Source organism: Haemaphysalis longicornis, unplaced genomic scaffold (genome assembly GCF_048455015.1).
Source record: "Haemaphysalis longicornis isolate Haplotype H1 unplaced genomic scaffold, Haemaphysalis longicornis Haplotype H1 scaffold_2, whole genome shotgun sequence".
Taxonomy (NCBI): Eukaryota; Metazoa; Arthropoda; class Arachnida; order Ixodida; family Ixodidae; genus Haemaphysalis; species Haemaphysalis longicornis.
The window spans coordinates 228,783,904-228,801,270 of NW_027526295.1; the positions used below are offsets into that span (position 1 = coordinate 228,783,904).

The following is a 17,367-nucleotide window of genomic DNA, read 5'->3' on the forward strand; positions in this document are numbered from 1 at the left end:
ACCACGGCATACAATTAGGTTCATTGTCGTATTTCGGCCTTTCTGAGATTCCCGGAGGGTCGCCACTTTTTCAGCGTAGTAATGAAAGCTCATTGTCGCTTCTGTGCAATACATTGAACGTTGAGGAACCGAACTACAGCTTACCACTCTTGTCTGCGCCTTTCATGCTCACATACGGTGCGAGAAAGGAACGAAGCGCGCCCACAGTGTGCATTCTTCCGGGCCGCTCAGCGGAGCATCCACACTATCGGCGCGACGCTATCGCCACCTACACGTCGATCTCGCATTAGCTTCACATTTCGGTAACCCTAACGAGCAGCGAAGAGCCTGTCGCTCCAGAGGAACCAAAAGACGAAGCTTATACCCCACCGACCCAGACAATAACAGGCAGCCAAACTCTAAAATAGTGCGAACGTACATTTTATATATCGTGAGAAGGGTATCTCAGCGCATCCCCTTCTTTTTATGGCTGAGACGCCTCAACATACCAACTGCGGGGCGCACGTACAGCATTTCTGTGAGATTCTATATGTGGGCTCCAGTCTTGATTACTGGTATATATCATATATAAATACCACTCGGCGCCCTCTCCGTCACCACTCATGTGTTGTTTCGGAAAGCATACATGTTCTGAGTTCACAAAGAAGCACGCTTGAATGATCGCGGCCCTTTTGATACCCTCATATAAAACGACGGAACCAGCATACTTCCTGAATTCGGCACATCATCTTTTCGAAATGTGCGGTTTATAAATTCTTGCGCCACCTGCTGTATACCCGAGGAGATCCACCCAAGCGAGAGGAACAAACGAGGAATCCTGTTTTTAAGCTTCAACACGCACAAAAAAAAATCGGTTTTGTTGATAGTCGCATGCCTATTTACTTTCGCTGCTGACATCACGGATCGGCAGCTTAGATGAAAGTCTGTTGACGCGCAATTTTTCGTGGTCTATTCTCAAAGTACAAGCGCTTCTCTTTTTTTTTGTCGAGAAATGAGAATTGAGATATTAAAGCTCAGAACACCGAAGAAAATCTTCGCGAATTTTCGTGATATTTTAAGGGAGAGAGAATGAGGGCAGCGTTTGAAGCAAGTTGAGCTCACCGACTGTAGCTCCTCATATTCACCAGAGCAAAATGGACACTCAAGAAAATAAAATAAATTTATTTCTGAGCTCGTTTTGTACTCTTAACAAGGCTATGGTTGTGGCCGTAGCAAAAGAAAAAACAATTATCCCAGCCGATAAGAACCGAAGTTCGATGGGGGCGGAACGGATATCGAAACTTTAAGGAACAGGATAGAGTGATCCGGGCCTTCCAGGAAGTACCAATATGCGTATAAAAATGTGAACATTGTGTTTGTTGTATTTCTAAAGACCTTCAATTTTTAGCCAACTTTTTTTTGTCGCTTTAATCAATTTAAATGGTAATATCTTGACTTGAATATGGTGGTTAACGCGCCGACGCTACACAGGCGATGAGGCACGCCGTGGTAGAGGCCTCCGGATTAATTTTGACTACCTGGGGATTTTTAGCGTGGGCCGAAATCTCGTACTCACGGACGTTTTCCCTTTTCGCCTTTAACAGAAAAGCGGCCGCCGCGCCCGGGAAAACGACCCAGGTCCTTCGGCTCAGCAGCACAACGACTTAACCACTCAGTCACAGTGGAGGGTAATGATAGTATCTTGTTTTCCTTTATGACAACCACCTCCGGGAGCTTGCATGCATTTATCAAGAGATTTCGCAATTTGTCGTAACTTCTAGTTGCTCGCTAAAAGGGTTGTTCCTTGTTTTAACCGCAAAGCTGTTTAGGCCTAGCTTTGTCTCTCCGCCGCCCCAAAAGACTTCGAAGCCTAAAAACAAATGTAGTGAGGGAGGTCCCAAAAATCGAACCCGGGACATTTTACACAGTGAAGCCGGCAACCTAACCGCTGGGACTCCCCAAAGGCCCGAGGGAATGGGGTTACCAGCGGCGGGGAATTATAACATGTGCAGCCAATTTGAAAGGAAAAACATGAGCGCCGCTTGCACTATCGGTGCAAGGCTGGAGAACATCAGAGCTGTCCCCCCCTGTCCCTTCGTCAGAGACCCGGCTGTTGCACCTCATATTGATTTATGAACTTGCCGCTTAAAGTTGTGCATAACTGGCAAGCTCGGATCATTTCTTCCGCAGGCTCTCCCATATCTCCAAGAGTGGGCCGCACGCACGAGAACCCGCAGCCAAGTCAACCCCCGCGCTACGAAACCAAAAGAAATTCTTAGCGCCCGGAATCCGATGATAGCTCAATCGGATAGACACCGGTTGCATAACGCGAGGAACCCGGGTGGGGTTCCAACCACGGGAAGCTATTTTTTTCTTTCGAATCGGCTGTACTATTATGAGCAATATGAAAGGGAACACAGGAACGCGTAGAAAACACCCTCAGACCCAGTTTTGAGTGATACGCAGCGGCCACCGTCGGAAACAAAGTGGAAAGGGGGACGCTGTTCTAACAGCTGTTCCCATTCCCGCCGCGCGTCTTATCGGATTTTGGACGATACTATATTATCGGCGAAATGACGTAATCGGCTGCCTTTTAGAAATGCCAGCGTGGTGGGAGTGCCAACAGTTAGTGGAAGAGCGCTCTCCTGTCCCCCTCTGTTTTTCACAGCGCCATCCGCGTGTAGCTCCGAGTCTGTTTCGAGCTTGTTTGCCACGCGTTCCTGTGTTCCCTTTCATATTGCTCATAATAGTACATCTTATTGTTCCCCGCTGCTGCTATCCTTGTACACCTCGACCCTCTGGAGTGGCCCAGTGGTTATGTTGCCCGTTTCAAAGTCTAAAGGCCCCTATTTGGATTCGGGTGACTTCTCTAACCACATTTTTTTATCTTTCTTGAGGTATTTTGGTGCCACGGACGGACACAGTTCGATCGAAACAGCTCTGCTGTTAAAATAACGCTTCCCGTGGTCGTTACCGAACTTGGGTCCTTCGTATTATGAAACCGGCGTCCATCCTATTGAGCTATCATCGCGTTGAGGGGGCACTGCATTTCATTTGTGTTGGTAGCGCGGGCATTGGCTTTGGACTTTGCAGCGAGTTCTAGCGCGTGCTGATGCGTTCCACTCTGAGAGATGTGAAAGCCTGCGGAAGAAACGATCCGGGGTTGCCACTCATGCGGAACTTTCAGCGGCAAGTTTGGAAATAAATGTGAGATGCAACAGCCGGGTCTCCGACGAAGGAAGAGGGCCGTCAGCTCGGCGGTTTCCCCAGCCTTACACCACTAGCGCAAGCTGCGTAGTAAAGTTTTCTTTCTGTTTTTTTTTTTGCATTTTTTACGATGCGCAGTTGCATCTGTTTTGATATGTACAAATCGGCAAGTAGTTTAATACCGGCGTCCCCAAAAGACACATTTTTAGTTACGATTTTTTGTCACTACAGGCGCACGTCGACAGTCTATAGGGAAATATAATTCATTAAAACCAAGATGTTAATTTTTCAAGTCGTCTTTACACTTAGCGTCAACTGGTAAATGATAAGAGCCCTATTTTTGCGATAGCTGGATTCCTTGTGTGTGCGGTTTGAATGCAGTCACAAAGACCTGCGGGTACTTGATCATATCTTCGTTATTGTGATAAAAGCTGTTTTTAATTAAAACGAGTTGGTTCTCATGACTGTTCCGAGGGATTCGCGAGTACCATAAAAATCCAGAGCCGCAGATTGTCTAGTACTATAGGTGCACCCGCTGTTTCAAAGTCTGTACCTCATCTAACATTGTGGCTATTTCAATGCTTAGCGCTAAGGACCCGTGTCGCAGAAAATTCAACGCCACCGTCGGCCTTGACAATGAGCAATAAATCCCGTATCGCCTCCTCACGGCGCTCACTGGAACTATGAGATCGTGAAGCTCTCCTTCAACAGATAACGCGGGAGCTGCAGTGGAAAGTTCACACCGCTCGAGGTCGCCGCTAGGTGTTACGATGGCCCAGTATGAAGTAAAAGGAGATTAGAATGCTGGTGGACGCAAAGCAGAGAGGGGGAATAATGCTTAGAACATATACCACCTGCAACAGAAAAAAAAGGTATTTCGTGCCTTCCATCAGAGCAGCGCAAGTATTAAGCGAAGAGTATAAACATAGATATAGTAGTTTTTTCTTGGTAAGATGACACGTAATCGCCCTGTTTCAAAGGGTATTCCACTAGCAGTCAATTACTCAATCAGTTACGCCAGCGCGAGTGTGTAATGCATTGTAGCGCTTGGTTGCTCTGGACACATGTGTTATGGGGGCTCTGCCGTGTATGTGTGCCTGGCGCAATATGGAGTCTTCCTCATCGCCGAGTGTGATAACATCGCGTTCCATGCTTAAAGGCGGAGCCTTATGGTTCTCCAATTTTTGTGCAATATGTGGTAAATTTGTCCACCTGATATAATAGTGTTATATTGTGATTTTGTTTTTACAGGCGAGTAAAATAAATTGTTCGTTCGTAGTGCGGTGTTTCAGGAAGCATTGGTAAAACCGTGGTGGCAGAAATACGAAATTCATTCACCACATCCCTTGATCGCCGTCAAGGGTGCAAGGTTTCTGCCCATCGCATACAAGTGGGCAGAGTAATGAATGGGCGACAGCTTTCGAAAATTTGTGTGTTTAATTATGGGCCCTTTCATATATGCCTTGTCAACGAACAGGATGTAACTTTCATTCTCCGCCTTATTGAAAATTTGTTTAGAACATTTGTTGAACACTAGGTGCACTTGTTTAAGCATTATATATTCTCGCCCATTTGATCTGTCTTCGCCCGCTCCAAAACAAGGCTCTTATGTGCTCATGGATTTCCTACGCGATCACCGTGTCTATTCTAAAAGACATCTTTACCTGGATATTGCAAATCCATAAAATACACGTCTAAAGGCTTTTACAAACACTTATTTTGTTGGTTATGAGAACTTAGCTACTCACTTCTTGGTATTTTGTAATGATAATCATTACCCACCGGTTCATTGTCCAGCGCATGTCGATATCACGTCTTAATTATTTCAAACAGTCTTTTTGCACAAGGTTTTTAATTAATTCAAGCTTCATTCAACATTTGCTTCACTTAAACTTCAATGAATTTATTTCAAATTTTATTTATGTTAACATTTTGGCGAATTTCGGAATACCTGTGTAACAGTTACGCGCATTTCATCTCCCAACAGGACCTGGCTAACTTACTGCTGGCGGGCGTCCTAGCGCACTCCTGGAGAGGCATCGCCATCGGCCGCCAAGAGCAACCGGCTTCAGACCACACCAAGCTGGAAGGACTCATTGGGACTTCATGTAAACATGTTTCTTTGAAGTAGCAGTGAACAAGCAATGAGCGCTATATCTGTGCGTGCGCTTCAAAAGTACTAACACAACTCAAACACAAACGGTGGCAGCATCTCCGCAGTAACGCATGGACGGCTAAGGATGCATCTACGAAACTACAGAAGATTGCTCTAAAAGTATAGTTCGTGCAAGAATGTTCCGGCCAGTTTGAAGCACAGGGATTGAAAAGGGCACTATCAGCGTCAGTGTCTGAACTGCTTCTATTTAACAAATCTTCGTTCAATCCTCGTCGCTGTCCTCCCCGTAAGCCGAGCATTGCTTTCCCCTCGGCTGATAATTCATAAGTGAAGCTCGCATTCGTAGCGTAGACTGGTGACGAAACGTTGACACGACGACTCTTCATATCTGCGTTGGCGCCAACATCACAAGGAACCACCATGTCTCCAACGGAGAGTACACCGGTAGGCGTGTTTTCACCGGCTGTGTTCGGTAACGGGACGCTTCTAAGTGCGCCACTTGCCCCGGAGGAACCCGTGGCGTCGCCGGCGACGATCGCGACTCTCGCCTCTCTGTTTGCGGCCATCGGCTTGGCGGGCGTCATGGGCAACGCCTTTGTGGTGTGCGCTGTGCTGGGTGACCGCGACATGCGCAGTTCCGTGACGAACCTGTTTATACTCAACTTGGCCCTGAGCGACCTCACAATACTCTTGGTCTGTGTCCCGGACATCGTGCTGTTCATTCGCAACCGCGGCTGGGAGCTAGGCCTGGACCTCTGCCGTGCGCTCCGGTTCGTTGAAGTGATGGCGCTCTACGCTTCTGTCATGACCCTGGTCAGCGTCTGCGTTGAGCGGTAAGTGTGGGTTGCCAGCAAAGTTTCTTGTCCTCTCATATGTTGCGCCCCAGAGTATAGAAAACTGGGCAGCTATTGCTGACGTCAAATCATGGCTGTTAGACGTCAAATCATGGCTGTTAGCCAGCCTTAATTCGGAAGTAAAACAGTACGGGCCAGTAAGAGATGAGCATTATTCTCATTGAGTACTAGAAGGGTGAAGCTAATCGAGGAGAACGGCTGGGTAGTTGTCACAATGCATCCATTTGCTCAGCGAGGTATATGGTCTCCTATAAGCGTTATGAGGAGTTATATTTATAAGGGTCCATATTTGCGGAAGACCTAAATTTGCCTGTGGGTGCCGCGTACTGTCATGCATGTGAATAATTCGCTACGATTGATTAATAAACATGCTAGGTTCGACGCCTCTGCTGATTTTATTCACGCGAACTTGAATCTGACTGCGATAATACAGAGTGGTCGTATTCCTTTCATATCCTTCTCGACATAAAAATTCCTGGTAAGCTGTTCTCTAATTTAAAGTGTTGATTGGCAACATCGGGTTGTTTTAATGAATATATTGCAGACGTCATCCTGACTAAGGAGGTATACAAGGAAGTTCCTCCTCACTTTAAGGGTATAGTTCATCTTTTTTCCCTCAAGACAGCAAGCAGCAGATTGGAGCAAACGGATGTATCCTGATGATTCATACAATCACTCTGGCATAGTAAAAATACAGCGTGAAAAAACATGCATGTAAAAATACAGCGTGGAAAAGCAGAAACGCCATTAAGAAAGCGGTGTCCTTTCGCATCTTCTCGTGGTCCGTGCGGCGGTAACACATTGTGTGCGCGCGTAATTCTTCTAGTGAAGGCGAGGCTAATATAAGTAAGACTTCTTTTACATCCAACAGTGTCAACCACCCGCTTGAGGGAAAAATCGCGTATTGTACAAGAAAGAAAAAGAAAGACCACACAAAAGAGTTCAACTCGTGCACAGTAAGACCCAGCTTTCCTTAGAGAGCCAGGGAATTTTGTGCAGCCACAACAAGGCCTTCCCACTCCATTTGGGAGGAATGGGGCTCCTTAGAGGTAATCACGCTTGGAGTGCAGTGACGAATTGGTAATGAACGTCTTGTTGACGTTGCCTCAGCACGGCGGATAAGGCGTTTAAGAAGTCCCGCCTGTGACGACGGTTTTCTTTCTTGAATGAATAAACTTCTGAAACGCGTTCAGAGATAAGGAATACCTTTCGTTTTATAAACACTTGCTCTGGCGCGTTATCTCAACGAAACCGTTCTTCGATGAAAGCATGTCTTTCAGGGGCTGCAGCAGTTTTCCGTTATTCGAGAAAAGGCGTCTGAAGTACGTCGCCATGTGTTGGAGTATCCGAGGCTTACTGTTGGTTTTTTTTTTTTCATTTTTTGGACGTCTTTAACCTTGCTAGAATTTGACCGTAGTTCATTGTGTTCGATGGTGTCACCGAGGAACGTGACTATGGTCATCCCGAACGGATATGTCCATTTTCTTAGCGTCACCTCGTATGATTTAAAGCGCTATACCGTTGCTCGAATGCGACGGTCGTATTCCTTGACAGGGGCTCCTTATGCTAGAAATGCTCAGGTTATGAAATTATAAAAAAACAGAAGCCTTCAACCTTGTGAAGAGGGAAGCCCAGCGAAGCTGGCGATATCGCTGGATTTGTTATGTTGGGGATTAGCTATATCGGCGATTTGCTAAGTTGGATTATAAGGACAGTGGCGGGAATCGTACGTCCCAGACTCTGGGACGTACGATTCCCGCCACTGTCCTTATAATCCAACTTAGCAAATCGCCGATATAGCTAATCAAGTTGGATTATAAGGACAGTGGCGGGAATCGCACGTCCCAGACTATGTATAGTAACGATTAATTGGTAGAAACAACGGAGTTTAATTTTTGCGCGGCTGTAGTGCATCGCCCATGTGACCGCCAAAGAGAGCGTGGCATTTCGCAATGTAAGCGGGAGAGAGACGCGCGTGGCAAGAAGTATACAAGACTCGGGAAAGAGGTGGCACCGGTAGAGAGCAGTAAAAGTAGGGCTGTAACTATACTCCCCTCCGTACATGGCCGTGCTTCACTGTGCAACCTACGAAATGGGAAAGCCAACTTAAAAAACCAAGGCTTACATCGACCGTTTTTAAATACGCTTCACCTTTCAACACAACTGCATTGCTGGGAAAGACAATTTTTTATCTTCAATTTAAGCTTTCTCTTATCAAATTATGGAGGCCCTATAATATTCTTCGTGAATTTTTTTTCATTCCCTGAAAATTGTTCGTCGACGCTCGGTCTGTCGCTTCGCGGTAAAAGGTTGTCGATTGGAGCATAATCTTCGAATGGCTTTATAACGACAGTTAGTAACTTACTCTTTTATTTCGTTAGTAGCTGCCAAAATCAAGGAGTGACATGGTTTTTTAAAAAAACACCATAGCTTATGTTCGCATTTTTAATGTATGATCTAAGGGTTTTATCGCATGCCAATCTCGGAGCTCATGATTGGTTAGCTCGCTGTAAACGACAAAAACGCCTATGGGATTTTGAATGACCGCCATCTGCCGCTGCAGGGCCTTGGCTCTTTGAACAACGTCATAACGTGTGCATCCGGTATAGCCCTGCTCATGTATTGGTGTAAAAGGGCAGATGCATATGTTTTGGTGAGCTCAGAGAGAACGGCATTGCGTCGGGACGGAGTGTGATACGTTAGAACTAATCTTTTGCCAAACATGGCAACACCATCGGCAACTTCAAGTCTATTGACAAATCGAACCAAACACACCTGCGGAAGCAGCACGGATGTTTTTAGGGCTAGCTTTACATATTGTGGCTTGAGTAGATTTGGAAAGATGTACACGGTTCCGGGCTTTCGCGATTTGTAAACGTGATGGGCAGACAAGTCCTTCCTCTAGCGCCTAAAGTTGTGCAGCCGGGTACACGCCTTATTCGATTTCCACGTCCGCTTTAGGGCTGTTCTAACATTCTTTCTTTAAACCCAGTATATATACAGCCTCTCTGTTTCTCTGCGAAGCCTTTATGCTGTAGTTAAAACCAACAGGATATAACCCTGAACACCTTACGGACCATTCGTAATAGTAGTTATATTCCCAGCATCAAGAAAACTGATTTCCCAAACGTAAAGTCTAGTACATTGAAGTGAAATTCGCAATAGAACAAAAGATTCGCGTACGCATGGGTTCTTTGCGAGGGTACATTGACTTTAGGGATAATCTAGACGGGTCATTGGACGACCAAGGCGAGGCAATTGATACGTGAACTTAACTTTCCGCGAGTAACACAGCAGCTGTTTATCGACCTTCTTTGATTGCTTTCTTTCGACTGCTGCTCATCAAACGGAAACTCAATAGTCCGTTTTTCGATTACACCTGAAGGTGATTGCCTCGAAGGAACGCTGATCCAGGCAACACGCGGCGCAAGGTAACAAGAGGGTGTGATTACCACCCCGCGTATGCTGTGGTCAGCATGATGGAACAAAGGAAAGTAAAAAGGCCTTGCGAGTGTCGAATTGTCATCCAAGGCAGTCGGTGAACATCGCCGGCTAGGTGGTTATAACACACGCGCCACGGTGGCTCAGTGGCTAAGGCGTTGACCTGCTGAGCAGAGGAAGCGGATTCGCGGCCGTTTTTCTGGTAGATGGGAAAAACTAATACGCCCGCGCGTTAAGGATCATGAAGTGGTCTGAATGAATATGTAGTCCTCCACTTCAATGCACCTCCCAAACCATTAGCAATGTCGGCACGTAAAGCCCCAGGATTTTACTATAATAACGCAGTCGCATACCAACTGGTTCGTGGCTGAAAAGAGAAATTGAGACAGCCATTTTAAGCGAAATCGTCCGGCTGAGTATTTTAAAGAAAGCAGATCTCATCCAAATCACACATAAAACTGCCCAGAATAGCCCGGTAAATGGAGAACGTCTTTATTGAGCTCGGTAGTGGGAGTGGTACCCTCGTTCAGCAATTAATGTGTGGTCCGAGCCATCTTCGCACTTCAGAGATCAGGGAGGGGAGGGTAAGGATGAGTAATAAGCAGCTACGCATTTTAAATTTTGATTTGCCTCTCGTCCTTGACTTTTCGGGCGCTGCTGCTGCTGCTGCTTCTGAGGACTTGCTCGCACGCGCCGCTGGGTCCCTTACAACGCCATATGGCGTCGCCTGAGATGCATTAGTAGGTGTAAGCCGGTTCTATTTCTAATTGATGAATTATCTGTGCACATGCGGCAGTTAATGCACAGACTCGTTTCACCCTCGTAGAATTACTACAGGAGACCTGTATCTCGTAGACAATGCCTGCGTCACAACCAGTGCGTGTAAGATGCTCGACATTAGAGCCTTCTCGCTACTTTTTTCTTCAGCAATTCATGAGCGAAGACGAGCACACTTAAATAATGGTTAAAGTCATGGTTCCGCAAAGCGAAGGTATGGATTGGATAAACGAAACTTTACCATTGTCACAGAAACGCAAAACAACATTTCCTTTATTTTAAACTGTCAGCAGCTGGACCCTCGCCAAGAAGGAGCATCCCGCCTGCCTTCACCTATCGCGGATATGCAAAAAGATGTTTCATATGTGTTGTTTTGTAAAAATAAACTTTGTTCAAGTTAGCGTCCGTGCCATCTCTTCTTGTTAACGTCTGCAGCTGAGCCTTCACCGATATTAGGGACGAAGCCCCTTAGGGGCTGAAGATGTTGGCGTTTCCTGTCATCGTCGTCGTCGTAATTGTCGTCCCATGTAGTCACGGTACTAAAACACTGGGAAACTCGTTTGCGCCTTGCGCTAGAACGTAACGCGTGCTAAAAAAACACCGGGACAACGCCTCGCGCTAGAGACCTTCGTTCTTCAAAGACAAGAGACTTTAACAGCAAAGCTGTATAACCTCTACTCCCTAATGGTTTCATCTCAGCTGGCAAAAACGCCAAGGTGCCAAAGAATACACTTATACACTGCATGCTTCGCCCCTCCCCAGGTTTCACGTTAGTGGAGATGGCCTGGGATTTGTCAACGAAGAGTAACCTGAAGAATTTCAATTTACCCTTCGGTAATAACCTGTTTTCAACGCTGATTTGAGTTACTTTTTTTTCTTTTTTGCATGTAATAATATTCTAACTACTTAAAAAACCTACCAGTTTGTCTTGAATGTACTACTCTTATAGCGATGAGCTGCATCAATGCCGCTGTCAGACGTCCGTGTTGGCAGCCTTCATTAGAAGCCTTGATATGTTCCGACTTAGAAATTGTGTTTAGCGAATGGCCCATGTTTCCACATTGAAAACGTGGCTACCATTCATTACCACTCGCATTTGTATGGTATACCGTCCATAATTACCACACTTCGTTGGCTGCCAATTGCATCGGGAATTGATTACGAGTGCACTCGTACCCGAATTCTTGGCCCTCAAACTACGCTGAGCCTACATTGCCGTGTGTGAGTATACATAGCCTGTTTGCTCGTACGCACTGTAATTAATTTGTCTGGGTGGTGGCGGTGACCAAATTGCGGGAGGCTCGGTTTAAGCCTGACTTTGAGCTTTGACCCATCCCATTTCCACCACCGTTTTTTCGGGCTTACAACAACATCCGATTCAAACTACAAATGTAGCAGTTCGTCCCATTGAAGAGAAACGAGCGAATGTTTTTTTTTCGCACGCCATTTCATCACATGTTACTTAGCAGCAGCTTGACGAAATTAATCCGCGAACTCTCATCGTGGTGAGCCTGACAAGCAAGGAAATTGTTTAGCTTCGTTACATACAACTTCGCTTTTGCGCCCGTTTCGCGTGCATGCATTAAAGGGGGGGGGGGGGGGCGGAGTGTTTTTTGCAGGTCGATCTACGCTTTCTGGGCTGTTGTGAGAAAAATAAAGTTAAAAATGCTCTAGTTATATTAGGTAACATAATGTTAGCTTAGGTTTATGTTAGATTTCAACGTGGGCGTCGCATTGTCCGATTCGACCTGACGGCTGTCCTCGAGGTCGATAGGTTTGGGTCGGTGTGATGCACTGACCGTAAGATGCTTACGACGCAGGAGAGAAACGGGCAGTCCCGTGTTTGTCCCTCAGAGGAAAACTGTAGTATTTCCAAGTTTCATTCTGCTAAGTAGTTAGAAATGCATGCTCATTCGCAAAATACAAACTTTTTTTATGCACTCCTTGCACTGCGCCAAGCTTTGCTGATGATCTTTCTTCACGTAGGGGAAGGGCACTGACTTTTTAAATTGTTTTTTCTTAAGTTTTATTTCTTCAATAAATATTAGACATTTACACCATTGTAGCGACTAAGCGCGTTAACTTCGCAAATCATGCCTTTTTTGTGCCGATACAAAGAATTCCACGGATAGTGCTCCGAATCGGGGGTACTCGGCAAGAACTGATTGAGCAGTGATAAATTGTCTCCTGTGGCCTGCATTTTCAGAACCCATGTTGCAGCAAACCCAGCATGCTACTGTGTTCCGTCCACTGTGGTAGCTCAACCTTAGTGCCTGCATTGCCAGGTTGCGTAAAACGGACGTGACAGTAACGAGTCTGGGAGAGCACAGTTTAGTGTTATCTCATTGACCTTTATAAATTAAACTCCGCTCACCCACTTGCCACGTGCCGGATATTTTCCTACTTTCTACACCGTTCCTGATGGGACAAAATTGCTTTAGCTTCGTTCCCCTTTGGTCCTTATTGGTTGATGAAATCACAAGTGCCAGAATACCAGCAAAAACCGATATAAAAAAGCCAATGCGCTTATGGTGACGAAAGAATTAATCGGTGTCCCGAAAGTGAAATCCCGACCAAACTTTATTATGTCCGTCGGCAAGCAGAACCTTACAAGTTTCAAGGATGTCGATAAGAGTCCACTTTATCATGGACGCAAGTGCATCAGGTTTTAAGGCGGAAAGTAAAAAAAAAATACACATGTGGCGCGTTTCCCATTCTGGCACTTCTGCTGTCGCTGTCTGTCACGTACCGCGATAACATAAAAGTGTGCAGCTTGTTTCACTCAGCGGGACTTTTAAAGCGTGATCTTAAATATAAAATTAATTAAAGACGTGTCTAAATCTGCTGCTAACAGAAAAATAAAACTCTCCGCAGCAGGCATTCCAAGAAATGAAACCCTTTTTCCATCAAATTCAGCGTAAGTGCTTCCTGGAGTGAGCAGGGGTAATATTCTAAACGGCGTAAGAAAGCTAACGAAAATCAAAAGAAAATCGCTGCCACGTGTCGGAAAATAAAGTAAACGTGGTTAAGGCGGTAGATGAGTTTAATTTCTGAAGGACCCAGCAATTTGCAAAGGAGAACAAAAATATTCGTCATGGAGGTCTATTACCCGGCTTACCTTGATGCACAAGCTTATTGCCGAAGTTTCGTTTTACAAGCCATATATGAACGGCTTAAATACTGCAGGCTTCAAAGCGATATTATACGGTGGCGTCATACAGACCACTCTAATGATGTTAGAGAGCATCGAATGTAATAAGCGCTTTGAAGACTAAGTGGAAATTATACCCCAATTAGTTCTGTCGCCAACACACATTTGTCACGCAGCCGGGAGATTGCCAATCGTATCGCATCTACACTCACAGGAGGGGGACTGTGCCCAAACGTAATGCGATTAGCGTGTTTTAAAGCGATTTGAATTTTAATTACTTTTAACGCGATTAGCAACCTTGAGCTATTTCCCCCAGTTTTCTGGCCGGTAGGCATCTATCAAAACATTGTTTCACGGTAGGCTGCCAATGTTCCCTTAAAACCCAGGAGGGGAAGGAACCGAGAGCGGAAGGGGAGAGGAAGAGGGAGGGGCAATTTGAAACTAAGGAGGTTGGAGGGGAGGAGGAGAGGAGAGGTGGAGGGAGAGATTGAGGGAGGTAATCACGTCAGCGGATTAAACTCGTAAACCCGAATCTGCCATATAAGTGGAAGAACGCAGATCACGTCGCATCGGCACTTTAAATTAGAGATCGGTTCTGCCTAACAATGAAGTACGAGCCTTTCTTCGCCTATCTAAACGAGGAAATGTTGGTCTGTCTGTCTCCTGGACTGAGGAACCCCTCCCACATCACCAGGCTCACAACAAAGTTTTTCCTCCTCCCTCTCCCCTGTCTGTCTGTCTGTCTGTCTGTCTGTCTGTCTGTCTGTCTGTATGCCCATCCGTCCGTCCGTCCGTCCGTCCCTCCTTCTCTCGATTCAATCACCACACCAAAGGGAAGGAGTACCTGACCACGAAGTATACAGGGTGATCAAAGTTAGGTTCACAGTTATGTTTTTAAATTAAGCGCTTAGATCTAGGTGAAGACCCCCTCTACAGTATCATTATGCGCCCAGGGGGACACAGAATGAGGTGGTAATTATTGAGGTTCGTGACAAAATTAACTAAATTTTATAATTAACTTTTTAGTCGCTCCAGTAAGTAGGCATGCTTGTATTAAAAAGTTAGACACAATCGTCTTTCTACACAGTTTCATTTGGCCGAACTCTTCTAGCGAATGCATATTCCGAGATATACAAGTTTATCAAAGTTAAGTCGACAGGTTTTTTTTTAAATTAGGCGCTTAGATTTATGTGAAAACCACTTCTAGAGTAACGTTTGGCGCCCAGGGCGACATAGAATTAGGTAGTAATTGTTTATGTCGGTGGCTTAATTAACTAAAATAGAATAATTAACTTTTTAGTGGCTGCAGTAAGCAGGCATGTTTGTATTGAAAAGTTGGACGCAATCGTGTTTCCACGCACGTTCATTTAGCAGAATTCTTCTGGCGCATCCGTACTCTGAGATATCGAACTGCGAAGTTTAATTGCCGTTCGCATGATTACGCATGGAAGACAGTGAAGACCAGCGCAGAGCTCCTCCCTTTTGTGACGCGCCTGCTGTGTACCGTCTTTAGTTTGACAGTGGGGTGGAGGGACAGGCAAAATGATAGCTGGCACCCTTTCAGTCTTGGCTGGCGTTATCGCAGTCTGCAGCACTCAGAGCCACTATAAAAACACAGAACAAAGGGGAAGAGTTTTGCGCTGGTCGTCGCTGCCTAGCATGCCTACCCATGCGAACGGCAATTAAACTTCGCAGTTCGATATCTCGGGGTACGGATGCGCTAGAATTCTTCCAAATGAGGCAAACCAAGAAACAAAAGACCAAGAAAAAAAAAATGGCTGTTGCACTTTACATGAGTTTCCGAAGTTTTCACTGAAAGTTCGCCATGACTGATAGACCCGGATTGTCCGCAGGCTTTCACATCTCTCCCAAGGTGGACAGCGTTAGCACACGCAAGAACTGGCGGCAACCGGCTTCGCGAACGCGGCGTCTGTAGCGCAAACTCGGCGTCTGTGCTCCCCACTTGAGGCGCGAACGCACGTCAACTGGCGAGGAGAACCGCACACTAGAGATCGCGCCACGCACGCTGGGCAGAGGAGTGTTCTCGAAGGTCGAGATGGGCGACGCCAGGCGCTCCTCACCAGGCGTAAGCTCACGTGCGCTCCATATTTTCTCTTGGTGTTTTTCGCGACCTCCTCACGTGGCGCAACACCACGTGCAAGCTTAGGAGACGCCGCGCGTTCCTAACGAGGCGCATGCTTCAGTGCGCTTGATATTTTTTCTTGGTGTTTTTTTCTGGTAATGCTCTAGGGCGCGACTAAGAGCTTAAACTGCTTTGCTGTTGAAAGATACGCAATGCCACAAGACATGTCACGCTAGCAGTGCGAAGCAGTGAAAAAATTTACATTGCAATGAACTAACCTCGATCGAATTGGTCATGAGAAAAGCAAGACGGGAGGCAATAGCGTGAGGGCGGCAGGGGTAGAGAGGACAGGCAGCTAGTTACCGGGGAGGCAGAAAACTGTGGTGTTTTTTCGATATTTATTTACATTGAATCAAACTGACACGCGGCAGTATTTTTTAACACGAAAGTGTTTTTTTCCGGGATCCACGAAGTTTTTACTAACGTCATATCCGTGATGGAAGAGACGCCTGTACAACGAAGCAAGCTCCCTGTAAAGGGTGCACCCCTGTTCACAGGATCTTTTTGCGGGAAAGTAACCTTTAGTACCAAAGAGTACGCTATACTTTGGGTTGTTCGTATTCGGGTTTTGTATTTTACCACGAAAGTTTTTGATGTCGGTATATACCAACATTTCACTGACGTCATTTCCGTCACTGAAATAACGCCAGTACACCTTTGCCGAGCGACCCGCCAGCATGACGTCGCTCGCCAAGCACACCCACAAGACATCCGCCGACCCGCCATTCATGCTCAGCTGAAGATTTCGCTGCACATTTAACTTTCGTGTTTTGCCGATTCCTATGACAGAAGAATCAACCACAGTTTTTTTTCCTCGCTATATGTCTAACCGTTGTCCCACTCTAGTCTGTGTGTTTTGATTTCATTGCGGGTACGGTAGAAGGAGTGCAGGAGTACAGGGAGGAGAGGATGGACGGGAGGAAAGGCGGTATGCAGAAGGGACGATTTGACTTTTTTTGTTCACGGAACAAACACGCAGGATTTAAATAGCAACTATTCAGTGGCACGTTTTCCTTTAATTAGTTTCTGAGGCTACGACGGTAGGGGCTATTAGTGGAGCTTTTGCAGCATTGCATGAAATAAGCCAGCAAAGTGAATCCCGCTCCTGATTTTGGTAACTAGCGCAGGCCATGTCGCAGCCCTTTACTTTGAGGCCATTGAACATTTTTTCCTGGTCATTAAAACTTTTGTTTATTCTCCTTACTTCTGTGTGCTTTAACTGCTTCTTTTTCTTTTTATTACTCTTCTCACTATTTTTACATCACTATATTCCGCTCGAAATGAATAGAAAGTCATGCTGCCCCAGGCAATAAATAACCTTCGAAGGATTCAAAATAGCTATATACCCCCTATCTCAGGTTGTGGATCAGGAATGTAGACTGAGAACGGGGTTGCTAAATTGGACTTTCCACGAAAATTGCGGCCGCGATCGCCGGTGACCGTCGGGCTAACCTTTTTGGCTGGAAATGTCATTCGCCTGCTCTAATCCTGCACGGTTTCTCTTTCAGACCTTCTGCGAAAGCCGCAAGCGTAGGAATGAGGGGCTCATTAAATGAACACAGAAAAGAAATCAGGCAGACGAAAAAGGTCGAGGACGGCCTAGCGGACGTAATTGGTTTTTTTTTTTTTCTGAAAACATAAAATTTTGTGATGCTTAAAAGAAAGCTAGCAAGCAAGGAAGCAAGCAATAAAGAAAGAA

General features: G+C 45.9%; 1 protein-coding gene across 1 annotated transcript in view; it reads left to right on the plus strand.

The window, feature by feature from the left end:
- Positions 1–5,193: 5,193 nt before the first annotated feature.
- Positions 5,194–17,367, plus strand: part of LOC144167667 (neuropeptide receptor 15-like) — a 68,915-nt gene continuing 56,741 nt past the window's right edge. Inside the window, exon 1 of the mRNA XM_077696855.1 lies at positions 5,194–6,135. Coding sequence (XP_077552981.1) covers positions 5,723–6,135 — 413 coding nt within the window. The 5' untranslated portion in view covers positions 5,194–5,722. The remainder of the gene's footprint in view (positions 6,136–17,367) is intronic.